The sequence below is a fragment of the Staurois parvus genome, unplaced genomic scaffold, assembly GCF_062004578.1.
Source record: "Staurois parvus isolate SC_StPar_1 unplaced genomic scaffold, SC_StPar_1.0 ptg000165l, whole genome shotgun sequence".
NCBI classification, from domain to species: domain Eukaryota; kingdom Metazoa; phylum Chordata; class Amphibia; order Anura; family Ranidae; genus Staurois; species Staurois parvus.
The window spans coordinates 10,673,392-10,691,277 of NW_028317961.1; the positions used below are offsets into that span (position 1 = coordinate 10,673,392).

General features: G+C 40.0%; 1 protein-coding gene across 1 annotated transcript in view; it reads right to left on the reverse strand.

Moving 5' to 3' along the window:
* AHI1 (Abelson helper integration site 1) overlaps positions 1–17,886 on the reverse strand; it is a 435,677-nt gene that overhangs the window by 283,357 nt on the left and 134,434 nt on the right. The window contains exons 13-15 of the mRNA XM_089676204.1: positions 8,228–8,351; positions 6,861–7,090; positions 1,312–1,418 (exon numbers count right to left, since the gene is read on the reverse strand). Of these exons, the coding sequence (XP_089532330.1) occupies positions 1,312–1,418; positions 6,861–7,090; positions 8,228–8,351 (461 nt within the window). The remainder of the gene's footprint in view (positions 1–1,311; positions 1,419–6,860; positions 7,091–8,227; positions 8,352–17,886) is intronic.

Here is a 17,886-nt window from a genome sequence, read left to right on the forward strand (position 1 = left end):
GTGAAAATAATTTTTAAAATTTTTTAATTTTCCGAAAAATTATGACAAAAAAAATACAACTTCAAAAAACTCGCCATTCCTCTTATGAAGTACGTCGGACTGTCTACTCTGCAAAAAGGGGTCATTTGGGGATATCTGTACTGTTCTGACATTCTTGGACCTCAAGAAATTAGATTGGCTGTCAGTACTTCAGGATTGATCAATTTTCAGATCTATCCCATAGTTTGTAAACTCTATAACTTTCCTACAGACTAAATAATACATCCTAATTTGGGTTATTTTCACCAAAGACATGTAGCAGAATACATCTCGGCCTAAATTTATGAAGAACAATTATTTATTTGTAAACTTTTATAACAGAAACAAAGAAAAACGTGTTTTTTTTCAAAATTTTTGGTCTTTTTTTGTTAATTTAGCAAAAAATAAAAACCCCAGCGGTGATTAAATACCACCAAAAAAAAGCTCTAGTTATGTGAAGAAAATGATAAAATTTTAGTTTGGGTACAATGTTGTATGACCGCGCAATTGTCATTCAAAGTGTGAAAGCGCTGAAACGTGAAAACTGGCCTGGGCAGCAAGGTGTAAAAATGCACGGTATTGAAATGGTTAAACAAAAATTATTTTTTCTAGTATCGTACAAGGAAAAAAATTTCATGCTTGTCCCTTCAGATAACTTTACATGAACAATCGTGATCGGCTCTCAAAAGTTCTGTACTAATGATCAAATTATTGTACAATCACTTAGAAAGTGGGATTTTTCTGCCAGTTTTCTCATTATGTGTACAGACTGGTCTCAGTTAAATTGTTTCTAGTTTTCTCTGGGGACTACAGAACCACACCCTCTGTCATGGATAAGCAGAATGGGGTGGTGTTTGGTGGCCCTTGCTTGTTTCTGCTGTCCTGATACAGGATTCTTAGTGAGTAGTGTTACTCTAGGAAATGAAGTGCGTTAATGGCAGAATCACTAGGTGAAAATAAAGGGAATAAAGACTTGGAAAAAAAGAACACTTAAGTACTGGAGAACTGCAATAAAATAATTTTTGTTTTTGGGTTTAGGTACACTTTAAACTAACCACAACACTAATCACCAAAAACATTTAACACAGTATACCTAACTTTACTAGTATTTTGCATATTAGTCTCATCCTGTGCTGGAAGCCTGTGTACCGATGGCACTTACTTCCCATGCAGAAACCATTGAGCACCAGAATTGACTGATTCAACTCAGTGGTATCCCCAGGTGCACATCAAAGTTATTTCAGAATTCTGCTTTTTTTCCCAGCAGCCACGGAGCCTGTGAAACCCACCTACCTTCAAAATAGCCCAGTGTTCTGCTGGATTATGTTGCCAACTTCGGCTAATCCCGGCATTCCACACAATAATAAGTCCAGAGCTGTCTCCTGAAAACATATGTAGCCCTAAAATACAACAGGTACAAATGGTAATCATTGGTTTATGAGGATGCAGTAATTCTGGTGATTCATTATATCAAGATAATAACAATGGATATTCCATCCACCCAGCACAGCATGGACTGTGGTCATCAAGTACTTTAAAATAAATATGGGTACAGTACAACTCTTCTCAAACATAATTTAATCATCAAAAGCACCAAAACATAAGTCTGTGTGTTGTGCAGAGTACACCATTTAATTAACAACATTGCACCCGATTTGCTAAAAAAATGATCAGTCCTTGCATAAACATTTCTGCAATGGATATGCTTTCATGTTGATTTGTTTTTATGCAAACTGTATATGACAGTTTGTGTTACCGCATGCTAATTTACCAAGCATTTTAATTATTACCAATTGTGAATATGAGCTTTTCAGTTATGGGGATACTGTGACTTTACTGTATCAGCACCAGAGATTTTTTTTCTATTTTTGGCAGTTACAAAATTGGCCTCTTCCCTATTCCTCAAGCAGTGAGCTCTGCACACAAAGCAAGAAGGCTGCAATTTCCTAGGCCAAGAATGAAAAGAGCATGCAGCACCCCACCATGCCAAAATCAGCTTGTACTACCTTCACATCAGCTGTGTACTTTCAAAAGGGATCCCCTAACACAATTTTATCTGAGGTAATTGCTATCATTGTGGTCTTACTTGATGTAAAACAGTTTACCCTGTTGAATTCTTCCATGTTAGTGTACCATCCTGGGCTTATAACTAAAGTGAAGTTAATGGCACTATTTAAAAAATGGCTCCCACTACTGTCTCAGCCAATGAGGAGGGAGAGTCCAGGAGAGCCGAGGCTCTCGTGCACAACGCTGGATTACGATGGGGATTGGGTAAGTATTGGGGGGGGGGGGGTGCTGCACACAAGATTGTTTTCCTTCGTGCATTGAATGCATGAAGATAAAAAACCTTGAGCTTGTACAACCACTTTAATAATTATGTACAAAATACATATTTTTGTATTATGCAAAAATATGATGCATGAGCACAATGTAAATAGCAAACTTTTCAATGGCAACTATCAAACTGTGGGGAAGTGGAAAAATACAGGAAGAATATTGCAGTAAAAATATGTAAAACAAGCGTCAATGTGAATTAAAATAAGAATTGCAGCCCAAAGATGAATGAACAAATGCTTATAAAAACACACACAGCAGCTTGACGGTTTTAAGCATAAGTGTAATGGAAACTTAATATATGTGATTAAAAAAAAGTGGCTATATACTAAATCGGTAAATAATTGTTATGTAACTTAAGCAACTCTATATTTTTGAGCCGCCTGTAAATACTAGCACTGTGAGAAAAATCTAGCATAGGTACCTTTTGTGCATATACTGATCCCAAAGTCAGAATCTGGCAGTACTGCAAAAGCCAAAATCAACATAACCCAGAAGGAACAAGGTTTAATGAACATGACCTAGGGTTATTCTGCTCCATATGTAAATATGGGCATCTGTCTGATGTAAACTAAACTATAATTTATAATCTTGTCTTCTATGTACCCACGAGTAAGTGCCTGAGGAACAGAGGCTTTATAAAAGATACTTTGTTATGATAATAGCAAACTTTTGTCACTTGCCAGAAGGTCCATTCATGCATGCATGCAATTTACTTTTCCAAACTATAAGATCATTTTTAAAGCCCAAGTTCCCCTTTTACACATTTTCTATTTGTTCCAAAGTTGCTGTGTGTTCCTGTAGCCATACTTAAATTACTCTGTATCCCTCATTTTAATTTTTCTTTCCTTCACTGTTCAATTTTGACTCCTTCAACAGTTTAACTTCTAAACTGGTAACTATAAGGACACCAATGTGTACAAAAAAGTGACTGCTGGGATCACCCTGCTACAAGTCTATGATAGTTACAGAAAATATAGCCAATTGCAGCCTCAGAAGAGAAGTTGTGAACGCAGAGTAGTCTAAAAAACACATTTGTTTAGCTGAACCCATTTCAATATATTAAAATATATTTAAATAAAATGTAAGAAAGCACATGGAAAGCATTGATATTTTTGCTTTATTAACATTGTATAGTAAGAGTCCATGCACACTGGCTTAAAAAACACGCCGCTTCTACAGGAGTTCGGTGTTTTGCCTGTAGATGCAGCTCAATGTTATCCTAAGTGTCCTTGCACATTACGATGTTTAGAGGTATATTTTAAGCTCAGCAGGGAACAGCAACTCATAGATTATTATCTACCAGTAGATTGCGGACAGGCGACATGCAGATCACAGTCTGGGCTTGCTGTCCCGCCATCCCAGAGTATTAGAGTGCAACTCAGAGGGACTATTTGTAAAGTTGGAGCTATAGCAAGGAGCAAGAGCTGAATAAGCCGATGCCTCCTCTGTAGTACTGGCTCCTGTCACATGCAGAGTGATACCAACTGCACTCTCCCTCCTATCCCAGCTAGCGGTTTGTAGATTGGAGTCAGCAGCAGGAACAAAGATTTTTATGTCAGTGTGAAGCAATACACTGGACATAATAGTATAGCGCTACTTTTACACTGATGCACTGCAGTTTATCCACACCGCTGCGATTAGTCATAGACTTCTATTATATCCTGCGGGTTTGGGGCACTTTCTGAAAGTAAACCAAAACTCCTGAATGCAAAAGTTTTTGTGCACTTTCAGAAAGTGCACCACACCTGCAGGATATAATAATAGAAGTCTATGGCAAAGCACAGCTAAGCCAGGAATGTTGCAGATGTACTGTGCTGCTTCCACTGTTCAGGAAAACTGCAGCACATCAGTTTGAAAGCAGCCTTATAGGGGGCTCAGAACAGCAAGAGTTAATTTACATTTGCAGTTTGGGTGGTGGTAAAACCCCATAGTTAAGATGTGTCTTTGGAGCCCCCTGGCCCAACTGCACCCCCTTTAGCTGCAGTGGCCAGGGTGTACACATGTCACAGCCACAGCAGTAGTTATATGTCCAGTCATAGTTGGTGGGTGTAGCACCTGCCAAGCATGACCCATTCCAATGAATGAGGCTGCTCCCCAAGAGCCCTGCAGCCTTGTGCAGTACAGCAAACATGGGGTTAAAGCAGAAAGTGTTGTGTTGCTTTAACCTCTTGGATCCCACAGAAGCTTGCAGTTGCAGGGAGCTTGCAGAGTGGCCCCATTTAGGTCGCGATTGGAAGGCGGTAGCACCCACCAAAATCAACAAGGGGTTTAATTCCTGCTGCATGTGTACATCTTTGGTTGCTGCCTTAGCAGCTAAAGGAGGTAGGGATTGGGGGTTGTAAAACCGTGACTCAACTGCTGGGTTTTACCACCCCCAACTTTACGTGTGAATGAGCCGTAAGGGCACTGCTGCTGAATGCAACTAAGGGCTCATTCACAAGTGCATCAGGCACTCCTGCTCCTCTGAAAAGCGATCAGAGTGTTTGACGTGTGGTGAGTAGGCGACATGTTGCCTCCTCAAAATATGATCTAAAAACATAATTGTAATACAACGCACACGGCCTATGACGGTAGTACAGTCACAGGTGTGAGGAGGCAACACGGAGCACGGTGACTTCTCCCATGTTGTTCAGGTAGATGTCCACCTCTATAAGGTTGTCTACCCCTGGTTTAGAGGCAGAAAAAAATCCTCTTTGGTTTGTGTTTTTGAGAGTTTTCTGGCAGAAAAAAATTGCTGAATGCTTCTAAAGTTTTTTTTATTTTTTTGAGCTATAAACAAAAAAAGACCGACAATTTTGAGAAAAACAACGTTTTACTTTTTGCTATTAACCATGTCCAAAAAAAAAATTTTTCAAATACAATTTCATCTTAAATTTAGGGCAAAATGTACTCTGCTACATGTCTTTGCTAAAAAAAAAATCCCAATACGTGTAAATTAATTGGTTTACGTGAAAGTGATAGCGTTTACAAATGGCGGTATATACTGGAATTTTTTTTTTTTACTGGTAATGGCGGCGATCAGCAACTTATAGCGGGACTGCGGCGGGCATTCTAACACTGGAGGGAATTGACTTGGTGTCACTGACATCCCCAGTGACACCAATACAGTGATCAGTGCTAATAAGAAGCACTGACATTGTACTAATGACACTGGGCAGGAGGGGGTTAACATCTGGGCGATCAAAGGGTTAACTGTGTGCTGTGTGTTTTACTATGGACCTGTGTCTGTGCTTTCCACTGTAAGCACGCTGCTTTGTATGGCTCTGCTATGCAGAGCCATACAAAGCAGTATGCTGGAGCTATTACTCGGCAATCACCGGGTGCCAGCGAGTAATCATGGGCCGGGACCCGGTGAGTCACAGCCGAGGCCGCGAATGGCGGCACAGGTAGGGCTCGTGCTCCTTAACCGGAAATGCAAAATCACGTACATAGACGTGATTTTGCACACCGTTGCCACCCTGTAGCAGTATTTCTGCAATATGGCGGTGGTAAAGAGATTAAACATCATATACACTGCACTTTTGCAATGGGCATATTAACACTGGGTATTAAATTTCTTTCACAATGATACGCAGGTACAAGACAGTGTACCTACGACTTTCCTGCAGGTTAGCTGCACTGAGCAATAGACTTCTAATATAACCTGCAGGTGTGGTGCTCTTTCTGAAAGATGTAATAAAAATCTATGGCTCAGTGCAGCTAACCTGCAGGAAAGCCACAGGTGCACTGTGCTGCAAACCGGAGTGCACCAGTGTGAAAGCCTTATAGGGGGCTCAGTACAGTAAAGGCTCGTTTACATTTGTGGTTTGAGGGGAAGTAAAACCCCACAGTTCATTGTAACCTGTGACCAGTTATCAAATAATATAAATGGTCCTTACTCTTCAAAAGTTTGAGCACCCCTGGGTTAAATGTTAGGGAAGATGTGTGGGTGTGATCATTATGATCCATAATTGTTCTTTTTCACACCATTGTTTACAGACTGTTACTGCCAAACAAAAAAAAGTGTCTTTTTATTGCACACCAGTGACAATAGGCCACAGCACACTGAAAAGCTGCATGCCTGCTGTTTCTCCATGGACCATCACAGCTGGAACATTACATTTGTAAGCCAAAGCTTATAAAGATGGGCAGTGCAGACAAGCAGAAGTAGTACTGTATAGTGTTATATAATTGCTGCTTCAAGTATATACTGTATGTCTTTTATTCCCCATGCCAGGCAATGTGAATGCAAAAGCCTCAAGGCATATCAAATGCAGCTAACTCAGACTCTACTAGAAACAACTCAGTAGCAGCTTAAATTAAACCAGAAGCAAATCAAAAGCACCTCATATGTTATTTAGAAGTAAAAAGAATCTTAAAACTCTGCTTCTGTCTGTCCTGTATTTGACATGCTTCTGAGTCTGATCTCTAAAAAGTTTTGGAATGCTCATAGCAACAGCAGCAATACACATAGGTGTAACCAATCCATAAATGTAAAAAGAACAACATGGATATATGGAACATACCTTCTGCATCAAAACAAAGGGTGTTGATGAAACTTTTATGACCCTCAAACTCTTGTAGAAGCTGGCCATTGATTTCCTTCACCTTTACATTCCACACCCTAATCACAGTATCATAGCATCCAGTCACAACCAAATCATCAGACATTGGGTGGAACTTTGATGTGTAAACAAAAGACGGGTGAGGTAATACTTTGATGGCAGATGAAGCTTCCATAGCAACTCTCCACAGTCTTTAAAGGAAAAGAAATTTTACCAAGTTAACACATTAATTATCATTAATACAGGATGGTATTGAGTTCTGCTTGACAAAAGCGATAAAAAAAAAAAAGTACTGAGATGAGCATTCTGACAAAGATAGAAGAATACACTATGTTCCTTCTATAGCACAAATGTCAATGTCTTTGAAATAAACTGAATTATAGTTGTAACACTTTTTTGTAAAAGTTCTTACAAATGATTATGATACATACATTTGAGTATATCCATAATAGTTTTAATAATCATCTATTAGTTGCAGGCTCTACCAAACAAGAATCATTTACTGTAGTTCTTTGAATCTCGATTGAGTGCAAGCTGATATTAGAGTCTTAAGCAGGCCATACATGATTCATTTTCTTTTGTTCAACCAGCGGGTTGGATGAAAGAAAATTAACTGATTCCCCCATCCACACATTTGAGGTGATTGGGGGAATCTTGTCCGCTGAACTATTGTATTCTGACAGCTGGGAGACTTCCCCACCGTCTGAATACATTCATCAGACCACCAGCTATAGCTTGCGTCACTGACTGAGCAAAAATTTTGCAACAGGCTGGTTTGTACAGAAGTTGATCGAGAGGCTGACTTCTGTACAACTGGCCTTTCCATAGATGGATCGATATTCAGCCGGTCCCTGCTGAGCTGGCCAAATTACGATCCATCTATGGTTGAATTTAGCTGAATATCAAAAAGGAATCAATCACTGTCTTCTGATGCTCTGATACCTCTAACATTGAAATCTCCCATTTGAATTCCTGATTTCTCCCCTGACAAAAGTGAAAACAAGCAGGGAAATTTTACTCCGTGAGCTGTGTCCTCCATGTTGTAAGCTATACTGAAAAAAAAAAAGTGATTGTGAGACCCCCCCCTTATAAAGGTCTCAGCATAGGATAATGCAGCTGGGACTGTGGATACTATAAAAATCAAATTGAAGACAAAAGAGACAAAATAAGCAGCTGTGTGAGACTATTTGAAATATATGTCTTTAGAAATCGGACCTTTCAAAAGGTCTCCAAAGATCAGACACAGCCCTCATGCAATTCTCTCTTTTGGAACCAAAAAAGAAAAGGGGAAATCCATAATACACATGCAAGTTCATTATCATACAAACCTGACTGTAGCATCAGATGAAGCAGAAAGTAAATGCTGATCATTGCTGGACCAACACAGATCATAGACAACATTGAGGTGGCCATGAAGCTCCCTTAAATAGTGCCCAGTGGGGATTTCATATACTATGGGGATAAAAGTAAATAAACAAACAAACAAAAATATAAAGCATTAAAAAACATAAAAATGTCAAGAAAATATAGTCAGAATTCTTATAAAAAAAAAAAAAACAGCAAGAATGATATGTACAGGCACATTTTAATTTGAGATTTTAAATTACACTCTTTGCAAATTTTAAACCACCTTGAAACACTGAAGCTGAAGTTTTGCTAAATATACATGTTTTGTCACTACACCTGAAGTTTCATTACTTATCAGTAAACAATTATCTCCCATGATGTGTGGACTGCTGCATTCTATACAAATCTTCACTGCAGGGCTGGCCTGTCCTCTACCTGCTGCTGAACTTCTGGCACTGTGGAGGCTAACAGCTTTGTGTCTCCGAGCTCAGCTGCACTAAAGATGATGGGGACACATCCCCTTCTGCCCTCTTCTTCACGGATTAAACTACATGTAACATGATTTGTGAATGGGTGGGGGGTCCTGTGACTGACCATTCACATATTATGTTAAATGATGTTTAATTATTAAAATCACTTTTCTCAATGGAGGAGAGGGCAGGAGGGCTGTGTTCTTTTTGGATCTGCTTACTTCAACTGAGCCCGGAGACCTGAAGCAGGAAGTTCAGCAGAAGGATGAAGACAGGGTAGCCGTGCAGTGAAAACTTCCAAATGATCCAGCAGGTTGCACATCATGGGGCATACTTCATTACAGGTGGCACAAGAAATACAGTAGAATTGCTAACAAGCTCAACAGGATATTTCAGTTTTTAAAACAAAGTTTATTGTATTTGTTTTGTAAATAAATGTATAAATGTTTTCAATTGAATATTTTTTTAATCAGATAAATCTTTATTGCATTTTCACAATTTTGCTTCTATCCTTCACATTCCGAAACAAACAATCAAACATTCCAGGTTCCACAGATTCTTCACAGATATAACATTATATTGTATTTTCCCATGTCACACTTTGCATTAATTATGTTGCAGCTTGAGGATTTATTCACATTTCATGATTTGGAATACCATTATATGTTTGGGTACCATTATACTTTGATGACACCCCAAACACAATGCGATTCTGCAGCAATTGCTGCACAACCGGATCGCTTGTCATCTGAAAAAGAGCAAGAATATCTTTTCAGGTGACAAACGCACAGAGAATGGGCTGACCCTATGCGACAAGCAGAATCGTGTGAAAAATGTGCATTCAAAATCATGTACCGGGCCCGTTCTTTCCCGTTATGCGATAACGTGCACGGGGCCTCTGTACGTTTACACATATTTCCATTGTATATTTAACAGATCAAGGGAGTTAATAGGAAAAGTTCACTGTTAGGGTTTGAAAAATTTTTAAAGGGACATATTTACTGAAGTTTCTGTTAACACAACACTGGGAAAGTTAGCTAATAAACAAACAAACAAACCTAAACATATTTACAGTATAAATTGCAAACATACCTAAACACTAAAGGAGAACAGACACCATGTAAAAATTCCAGTATGGAAACATTCTGGTGGTATTATACTGCCATCTCGTGGCCAGAAAGCTCAATAAACTACAGCATACGTCGGGGCACATGAATTCAGCACACGTTGTTTCAACTGGTAATATTGAATGATGATATCGGACAATGCTCTGTAGCTTATTAGACTAAAAACAGTACACTGAATTAAATGCTGTATAAATCAGATTAAAGTGGTATTAAACACGAAAAATAAAAAAAAGTATTACATTGCAGTGAATGGATTTCTAGATGCAGTGGCTGCATTAGTTTTCTTTTTTAACCTTTATTTTCAACTGGTGATCAACCCAATAAGTCTGTTATTTTTAAAGATCAAGCCGTTCAGCAAAAGTGTCAGTTAGAGAGTGGAGCCAAATCATTTACCACTGAGAGGAGTGCTTACAATTGTCAACTTGTATTCATTCATGTAAAACTTTCACTTCAAAAGGAAAATAAAAATTGTTACATTAACTGCTTAAAAGTTATTAGCTAGAGTTCAGCTGTAATTTGTCAATCAAGTCCAGCAAATCTGCTAGTGTCTCAAACACTACCGTCTCTACAGATTAACAGTACTACTGTCCAAAGATGTGTCCTTTGCTTCTCCACCCAAAGTGGAGAAACCCTAAGACAGGAAGTGTGTTACTGGCCAGGTGAAAAAGGAAAAAAAGCCTAAAAACTAAAAAAAAGCTGGCACATTTACTGCATTATGTTACATTTTTGTTTTAGGGGTTTAATATAGTTTCTATTTAATTGATTGTTCAGTATGTCTATCGGATACACATAAAACTCTTGTGTACTGCACAGGGTACGTATACAGCACTCAGCATAAATGAGTACACCCCAACAGATTTGTCAGAAAACCATTCCTTTCAGAATCAACATTTTCTATGGGACACAATACTATAAAATACTCCCTCAAGTGCAGGCCATTGATTGCAAACAAGAATTGTTAATTTGCACACTCAAAAAAGTATTTTTCCTAACGAATTCATTCAAGACCATGTTGCAAAAAAGATACACCCCAATGAAAGTCTTAAGAGCAAAGCTAAATTTAGACAACAAAATCATAATTAACAAGAATTCAACTACAGGTGAGTCGAATGATTCATTAAACAGGGGTCCAGCAGACAGTTAATTATAAAAGGGCGTTACTTAAAGAAAACCCCTTACCATTTCATGCTGTCAACAATGGTACCACATGGAAGGGAAATGTCACAAGGCCTGAGAAAGAAAATAATTTCTTTCCACAAGAAAGGTGAAGGCTACAAGATCAGCAAAGCTTTACTTAAAAGTCAGAATACTGCAGCAAAAGTGATACAAAAATTTAACAAAGATGGAACAGCAACCATCTCACAGAGACATCCAGGCTGTCCACAGAAGTTAACCTTGACAGGTACATCTTCTGATAAAGGTTGAAGAAAATCACTATGCAAGTTCACTGCAGTTAGCTAAAGAAGTAGAAAGCCAAACTGGGGTGATTGTTTTTCATGACAAAATACAGCGTATACTGCAGAGGAATGGCATGCATGGATGTCGTCCACAGAAGGAAGCCTCTCCTAAAGCTCATGCACAGAAAAGCCCACCTAGAATTTGCCAGGGCCCATGCCAAATAAGAAGAAGTCTACTGGGACTCTGTACTCTGGAGTGATGAGACCAACAAATGTTTTTAGAACTGATGGCTTCAAAACTTTATGGCATTGCAAAGTTGAGTAGTACAAAGAAAAATGCATGGTGCCTACAGTGAAACGTGGTGGTGGCAGTGTCCTTCTGTGGGGCTGCATGAGTGCTGCTGGTGCTGGGGAGCTACACTTCACTGATGGTATCATGAGATTACAGATGTACTACTCTATATTGAAACAGAAGATGCTACCGTCACTCCGTGCCCTTGGTTGTTGTGCACATTTCCAACATGACAGTGATCCAAAACATACATCTAAGGCCACTGTTGCATTTCTGAAGAACAGAATGAAAGTGATTCAGTGGCTTAGTATGGCTTTGGATGTGTGTTTTGGATCATTGTCATGTTGGCTACAGTATACTGGCTGATAAGTAGAGCTTTGCTGATCTTATACCCTTCACCTTTGTTGTGTAAAGAAATGATTCCTTCTCAGGCTGTGTGACATTTCTCTTCCATGTGGTGCCGTTGCTGACAGAAGGAAATGGGAAGGGGTTTTCTTTAAGTAACACCCTTTTAGAAAGAACTGTCTGCTGGACAACTGTTTAATGAATCATTCGACTCACCTGTAGTTGAAGTCTTGTTAATTGAGATTTTGCTGTCTAAAATGTAGCTTTGCTCCTGACACCCAGGTCACAGTGGGTGTGACTTGGCATGCAATTTGCATGCTATGCGACTTGCAAATCATATGCCAAGTCGCACCCTAATGTCCGTAATGTCCACAATTACAGAGGTCATATCAGTGTGGTTCCAACTTGGTCGGAGCAGCACCGATTTCTAAACTTAGTACATGCACTACTTCTGGTGCGATTTGCATAGACATCTGTGTCAGATGTCTTGCAAATCGCACCTGAAATCGGCATGTCCCCCGACTTTGAAATCGTGCAATTTCACTGTAAGTCGCACGATTTCAAAGTTGGGCTTGATGTGACAGGGGTGTGGGACTTTCATTGTGGTGTATTCATTTTTGCAACATGGTCTTGAATGAATTTGTTAGGAAAAATACTTTTTTTGTGTGTGCAAATTCAAAAGTCTTGTTTGAAATCAATGGCCCACATTTGTGGGAGTATTTTGGAGTATAGTGTTCCATAGAAAATGTTGATCCTGAAAGGAAAGTAAAGGTTTTCTGACAAAACTGTTGGGGTGAACTCATTTATGCTGAGTAATTATATATATAATATATACATACATACATATACATACAGTTGTGTTCAAAATAATAGCAGTGTGTTGAAAAAAGTGAATAAAGCTCAAAATCCTAATAGCTTTTATTTCCATACACACAAATGCATTGGGAACACTATACATTCTATTCCAAATCAAAACATGAAGAAAAATATATCAAATTTGTGTTGTTCCTCTAAAAAAATTGAAGAAAAGTGAATATTAGACTGTTCAAAAAAATAGCAGTGTTTGTATTCTTCTTTACAAACTCAAACATTCACTATATAAACTGAAAAATGTTTGAAGATTTTGCTTTCCTTTGAATCACTTAATATTTAGTTGTATAAGCACTGTTTCTGAGAACTGCTGTACATCTGTGTTGCATGGAGTCAATCAACTTCTGGCCCCTGTGAACAGGTATTCCAGCCCAGGATGATTGGACTACATTCCACAGTTCTTTTCTATTTCTTGGTTTTGCCTCAGAAACTGCATTTTTGATGTCACCCCCACAAGTTTTCTATTGGATTAAGATCCAGGGAATGGGCTGGCCACTCCATAACGTCAATCTTGTTGATCTGGAACCAAGATGTTGCACGTTTACTGGTGTGTTTGGGGTCGTTGTCTTGTTGGAACACCCATTTCAAGGGCATTTCCTCTTCAGCATAAGGCAGCATGACCTCTTCAAGTATTCTGATGTATTCAAACTGATCCATGATCCCTGGCATGCCATAAATAGGCCCAACACCGTAGTATGAGAAACATCCCCATATCATGATGCTTGCACAACCATGCTTCACTGTCTTCACAGTGTACTGTGGCTTGAAATCAGTGTTTGGGGGTCATCTGACAAACTGTCTCCGGCCACTAGACCCAAAAAGAACAATCTTACTTTAATCAGTCCACAAAATGTTGCGCCATTTCTCTTTAGGCCAGTCAATGTGTTCTTTGGCAAATTGTAACCCCTTCAGCACGTCTTTTTTTCAGGATACAAATAGAGAAACAGAAAAAGGGCACACCGACCTAGTGCATTATCGTTTAAAATAATTTATTAAAGAAACAAAAATAGGTATCATACTCACAATGGACATAATAACACAGGCATGTCAAACTGAACAAGGTGTATGATCCAAACAACATCTGAGTCCATACGATGGAACCCTGGATGACCAACTGGCTAATGCGTTTCGAGGACACAACCTCTTCCTCAGAGCTGGCTCTGGACCTCAGCCTTCAGCTTCTTATAATCCTGGGCAGCATCTGGTTCCAGGTCATAATAGGCCTTTTGGGGTTCACCTGTCAAAAATGGTGCAAGCAGTCCCAACCATTGCGCTTTTTGCCATCCTTCCTGAATAGCAATTCTTTCAAAAGGTAAAGTGAGGTAGGCTTCCACATCATCTGCATCTTTTGCAGGAAATAGTTGGCCCACACCATTTTCTGTTTCACTGGCAGCGGACCTGCGGACTCCTTCCTTAATTCCAGCAGGTGTTGGGCCACCTCCTTAAAGAGCTCTCGGGCTGCTTGTTGGGCCTCTGCAAACTGGAGATTCGCCTCCTGTTGTGCTGCAGTGACCTCTGCGAACTGGCAATTGGTTTCCTGCTGGGTTGCGGTGGCCAGCAGCAAGGCTCTTATCACCTCCTCCAACTTCCCACTTGCTCAGGAAGTCACCCGCCAAATCCACCATATGTGGGGCTTAGCTCAGATGGGGGGGGGGGGATCATCTTCCCTGAGAAAAAAGCAGCCTAGAACGCAGGTCTCTTAAAAATCTGACTTGTACCCAGTTTTATTTAAAAGGTTGCATGCATCACAAACAAAACAGAACAGAAAATAAACCCTTGCCATCCAGGCACTAACTAAACTGAGGAGATTCCTCACAGGTGAAGGCTTCTCCCTGTCACCAACAAAACAAAACGGTGTGCAAACCTTTTCCTTTCTTGCACAACGTAAACTCTTTCATCCACAGCTCTCTCAGGTATGGCTCTCTGAGTCCCAGGCCAAAAGCAACTTCTTGCTCCAGTCCTGCTTGATTTATACCACCTGCTGGTGGTCATCAGTGGACCACAAAATCTGGTCTGGAACCAACTCTGCCAAAGTGGCCTGAAAAACCCCAACTAGACACCACCTTAGTCTCCCAGATATGAGCGCATGAGAGGTCCATAGCATCCATCAATCAGCTCGCCTTTCATAATATCACTATATATATATATATATATATATATATATATATATACATATACACATACATACATACATACACACACACATACAGTGAGGAACAGAAGTATTTGAACACCCTGCGATTTTGCAAGTTCTCCCACTTAGAAATCATGGAGCGGTCTGAAATTCACATTGTAGGTGCATTCCCACTCTGAGAGACAGAAGTTAAAAAAAAAAAATTCAGGAAATCACATTGTATGATATTTAAAGAATTTATTTGTCTTGCACTGCTGAACATAAGTATTTGAACACCTGAGAAAATCAGTGTTAATATTTGGTACAGAATCCTCTGTTTGCAATTACAGAGGTCAAACGTTTCCTGTAGTTCTTGACCAGGTTTGCACACACTGCAACAGGGATTTTGGCCCACTCCTCCACACAGATCTCCTCTAGATCTGTCAGGTTTCAGGGCTGTCGCTGAGCAACACGGAGTTTCAGCTCCCTCCAAATTTGTTCTATTGGATTTAGGTCTGGAGACTGGCTAGGCCACTCCAGAACCTTGATATGCTTCTTACGGAGCCACTCCTTGGTTATCCTGGCTGTGTGCTTTGGGTCGTTGTCATGTTGGAAGACCCAGCCACGACCCATCTTCAATGCTCTGACTGAGGGAAGGAGGTTGTTGCTCAAAATCTCACAATAAATGGCCCCATTCATCCTCTCCTTAATACAGTGCAGTCGTCCTGTCCCCTTCGCAGAAAAGCACCCCCAAAGCATGATGTTACCACCCCCATGCTTCACAGTAGGGATGGTGTTCTTGGGATGCAACTCATCCTTTTCCTCCAAACACGACGAGTGAAGTTTAGACCAAAAAGTTCTACTTTGGTCTCATCTGACCACATGACTTTTTCCCATGCCTCCTCTGGATCATCCAGATGGTCATTGGCAAAGTTCAGACGTGCCTGAACATGTGATGACTTAAGCAGTGGAACCTTCCGTGCAATGCATGATTTGAAACCATGAAGGCGTAGTGTTCTACCGACAGTGACCTTTGAAACTGTGGTCCCAGCTCTCTTCATGTCATTGACCAGCTCCTCCCTTGTAGTTCTGGGCTGATTCCTCACCTTTCTTATCATCAGTGATACCCCACGAGGTGAGATCTTGAATGGAGCCCCAGTCCAAGGGAGACTGACAGTCGTCTTTAGCCTCTTCCACTTTTGACAGCTCTTTGGTCTTGCCCATGGTAGTAGTTGGCGTCTGACTGTGGGCTGGACAGGTGTCTTTAAAGAGCTCAGTCAGGTGCTACTAAGTTAGATTAATGAGTGGAGTAGAGGTGGACTTTTAAAGGCACAGTAACAGGTCTTTGAGAGCCAGAATTCTTGCTGTTTCTTAGGTGTTCAAATACTTATGTTCAGCAGTGCAAGACAAAAAAATTCTTTAAAAATCATACAATGTGATTTCCTGAAAATTTTTTTTCAATTCGGTCTCTCAGAGTGGGAATGCGCCTACAATGTGAATTTCAGACCCCTCCATGATTTCTAAGTGGGAGAACTTGCAAAAACGCAGGGTGTTCAAATAATTCTGTTCCTCACTGTATATATAAACAGATTATGCATTTCTGTCAGGGCTCCGGGTATGACCAGAAGTGTGTGGACTGACACAGGGAAACGCAAGCTTCAGATATGGTATAAATAAGACAATTTATTAAAGACTAACAATACAAACAAACGCAGTGCACCAAACCCCAAGCTAACACAAATACATACAACAAGGTGAAACAAACCCAAACTGATACAGATACACAGGTACATACACATATAGAGCACAACGTAATCAGGCAGGCCGGGTCGATAGAGAATGGTCAGGGTCACAAGCCAGGGATCAAAACAGGAGAAGTCAGCAGAGGTCAGGATCAGGCAGGGTCGGCAACCAGTCAGGCAGAGGCAGGAACGCAGGTTACAAGATACAGGGTCCCATGGAAAAACACACACCAAGGCCCAGACTGCAGGTCTGGCCATCCCTTAAATACACCTCCGTAATCAGTTTCAGGTGTTTGGCTGACTGCAGGGTTGAGTCTCTGATTGCTGAGAGCACCCACTGGCCAGCCCTGGTACTGCAGCCCACAAGGCAGGTGAGTCCCACCATTACTGGCAAGTCCATTCCTGACAATTTCGCTAAAATGCAACCAGCGGTGGTAAGCAAGTGTTAATAGCTAAGAAGACAAAATCCAGGTACACTGGCCATGTCTTAGAGAAAGAAGATTAATGAGTAATTGCATTACATAAAATCCTTAGAGAGCTGATGAGCTAAACAGCTGTACACAGGAATTTACCAAAGGAATTGGGCTGGCTTAAATTAGCATTTTTGAATTTTAACAGTCTACATCTGTATATATCAACACCGTGCAAGCTATCAAAAGACAGATCACTACAACATTTCACAAAGCAGGTATTGTTTATTATGTTATAGTTGCCATCATTCGTCTGCCAGTCTAGATGTACATAAAATGAACTATTATGCCACACACCTATACAAAAAGGGATTTTCCAATTTGAACACACCTGCTTTATTGTTATGGTTCTATGCGTCCTTTATTATGTATAGTAAAAATATACAGTTGGGCATTTTGCCCAGCAATAGAGACAATCATAGTGTTTCCAGCTGGATAGAGTAAAATCTCCTTAATCAATGCACAAAAGTAACCTATCCTTGCCTTTAAGGCTTCCATGCACACTGGGTGTTTTGATAATGCTGGTAACGTTAGCTGTGTAAAGTCATGTTAAAAACGTGAGTTTTTCAGCTTTTTTTATTGTTTTTGCATTAGCGTTTAGCCGTGTTTTTCCACGTTTGTGTTTTTTGTATTTTTTCGCATTTTTTACCAAGAGAAAAAAATATTTTTTGGTAAAAAAAGTCCAAAAAATGAAGGTCTGCGGTGGGTTACCACGTTTTACCGTGTTTTTCAGCGTTAGAGCGTTTTTACAGCTAAAAAACTCCTCTAGAAACTCACTAGTCTTGGGGTTTTTTCCAGCCAAAAAAACATCACT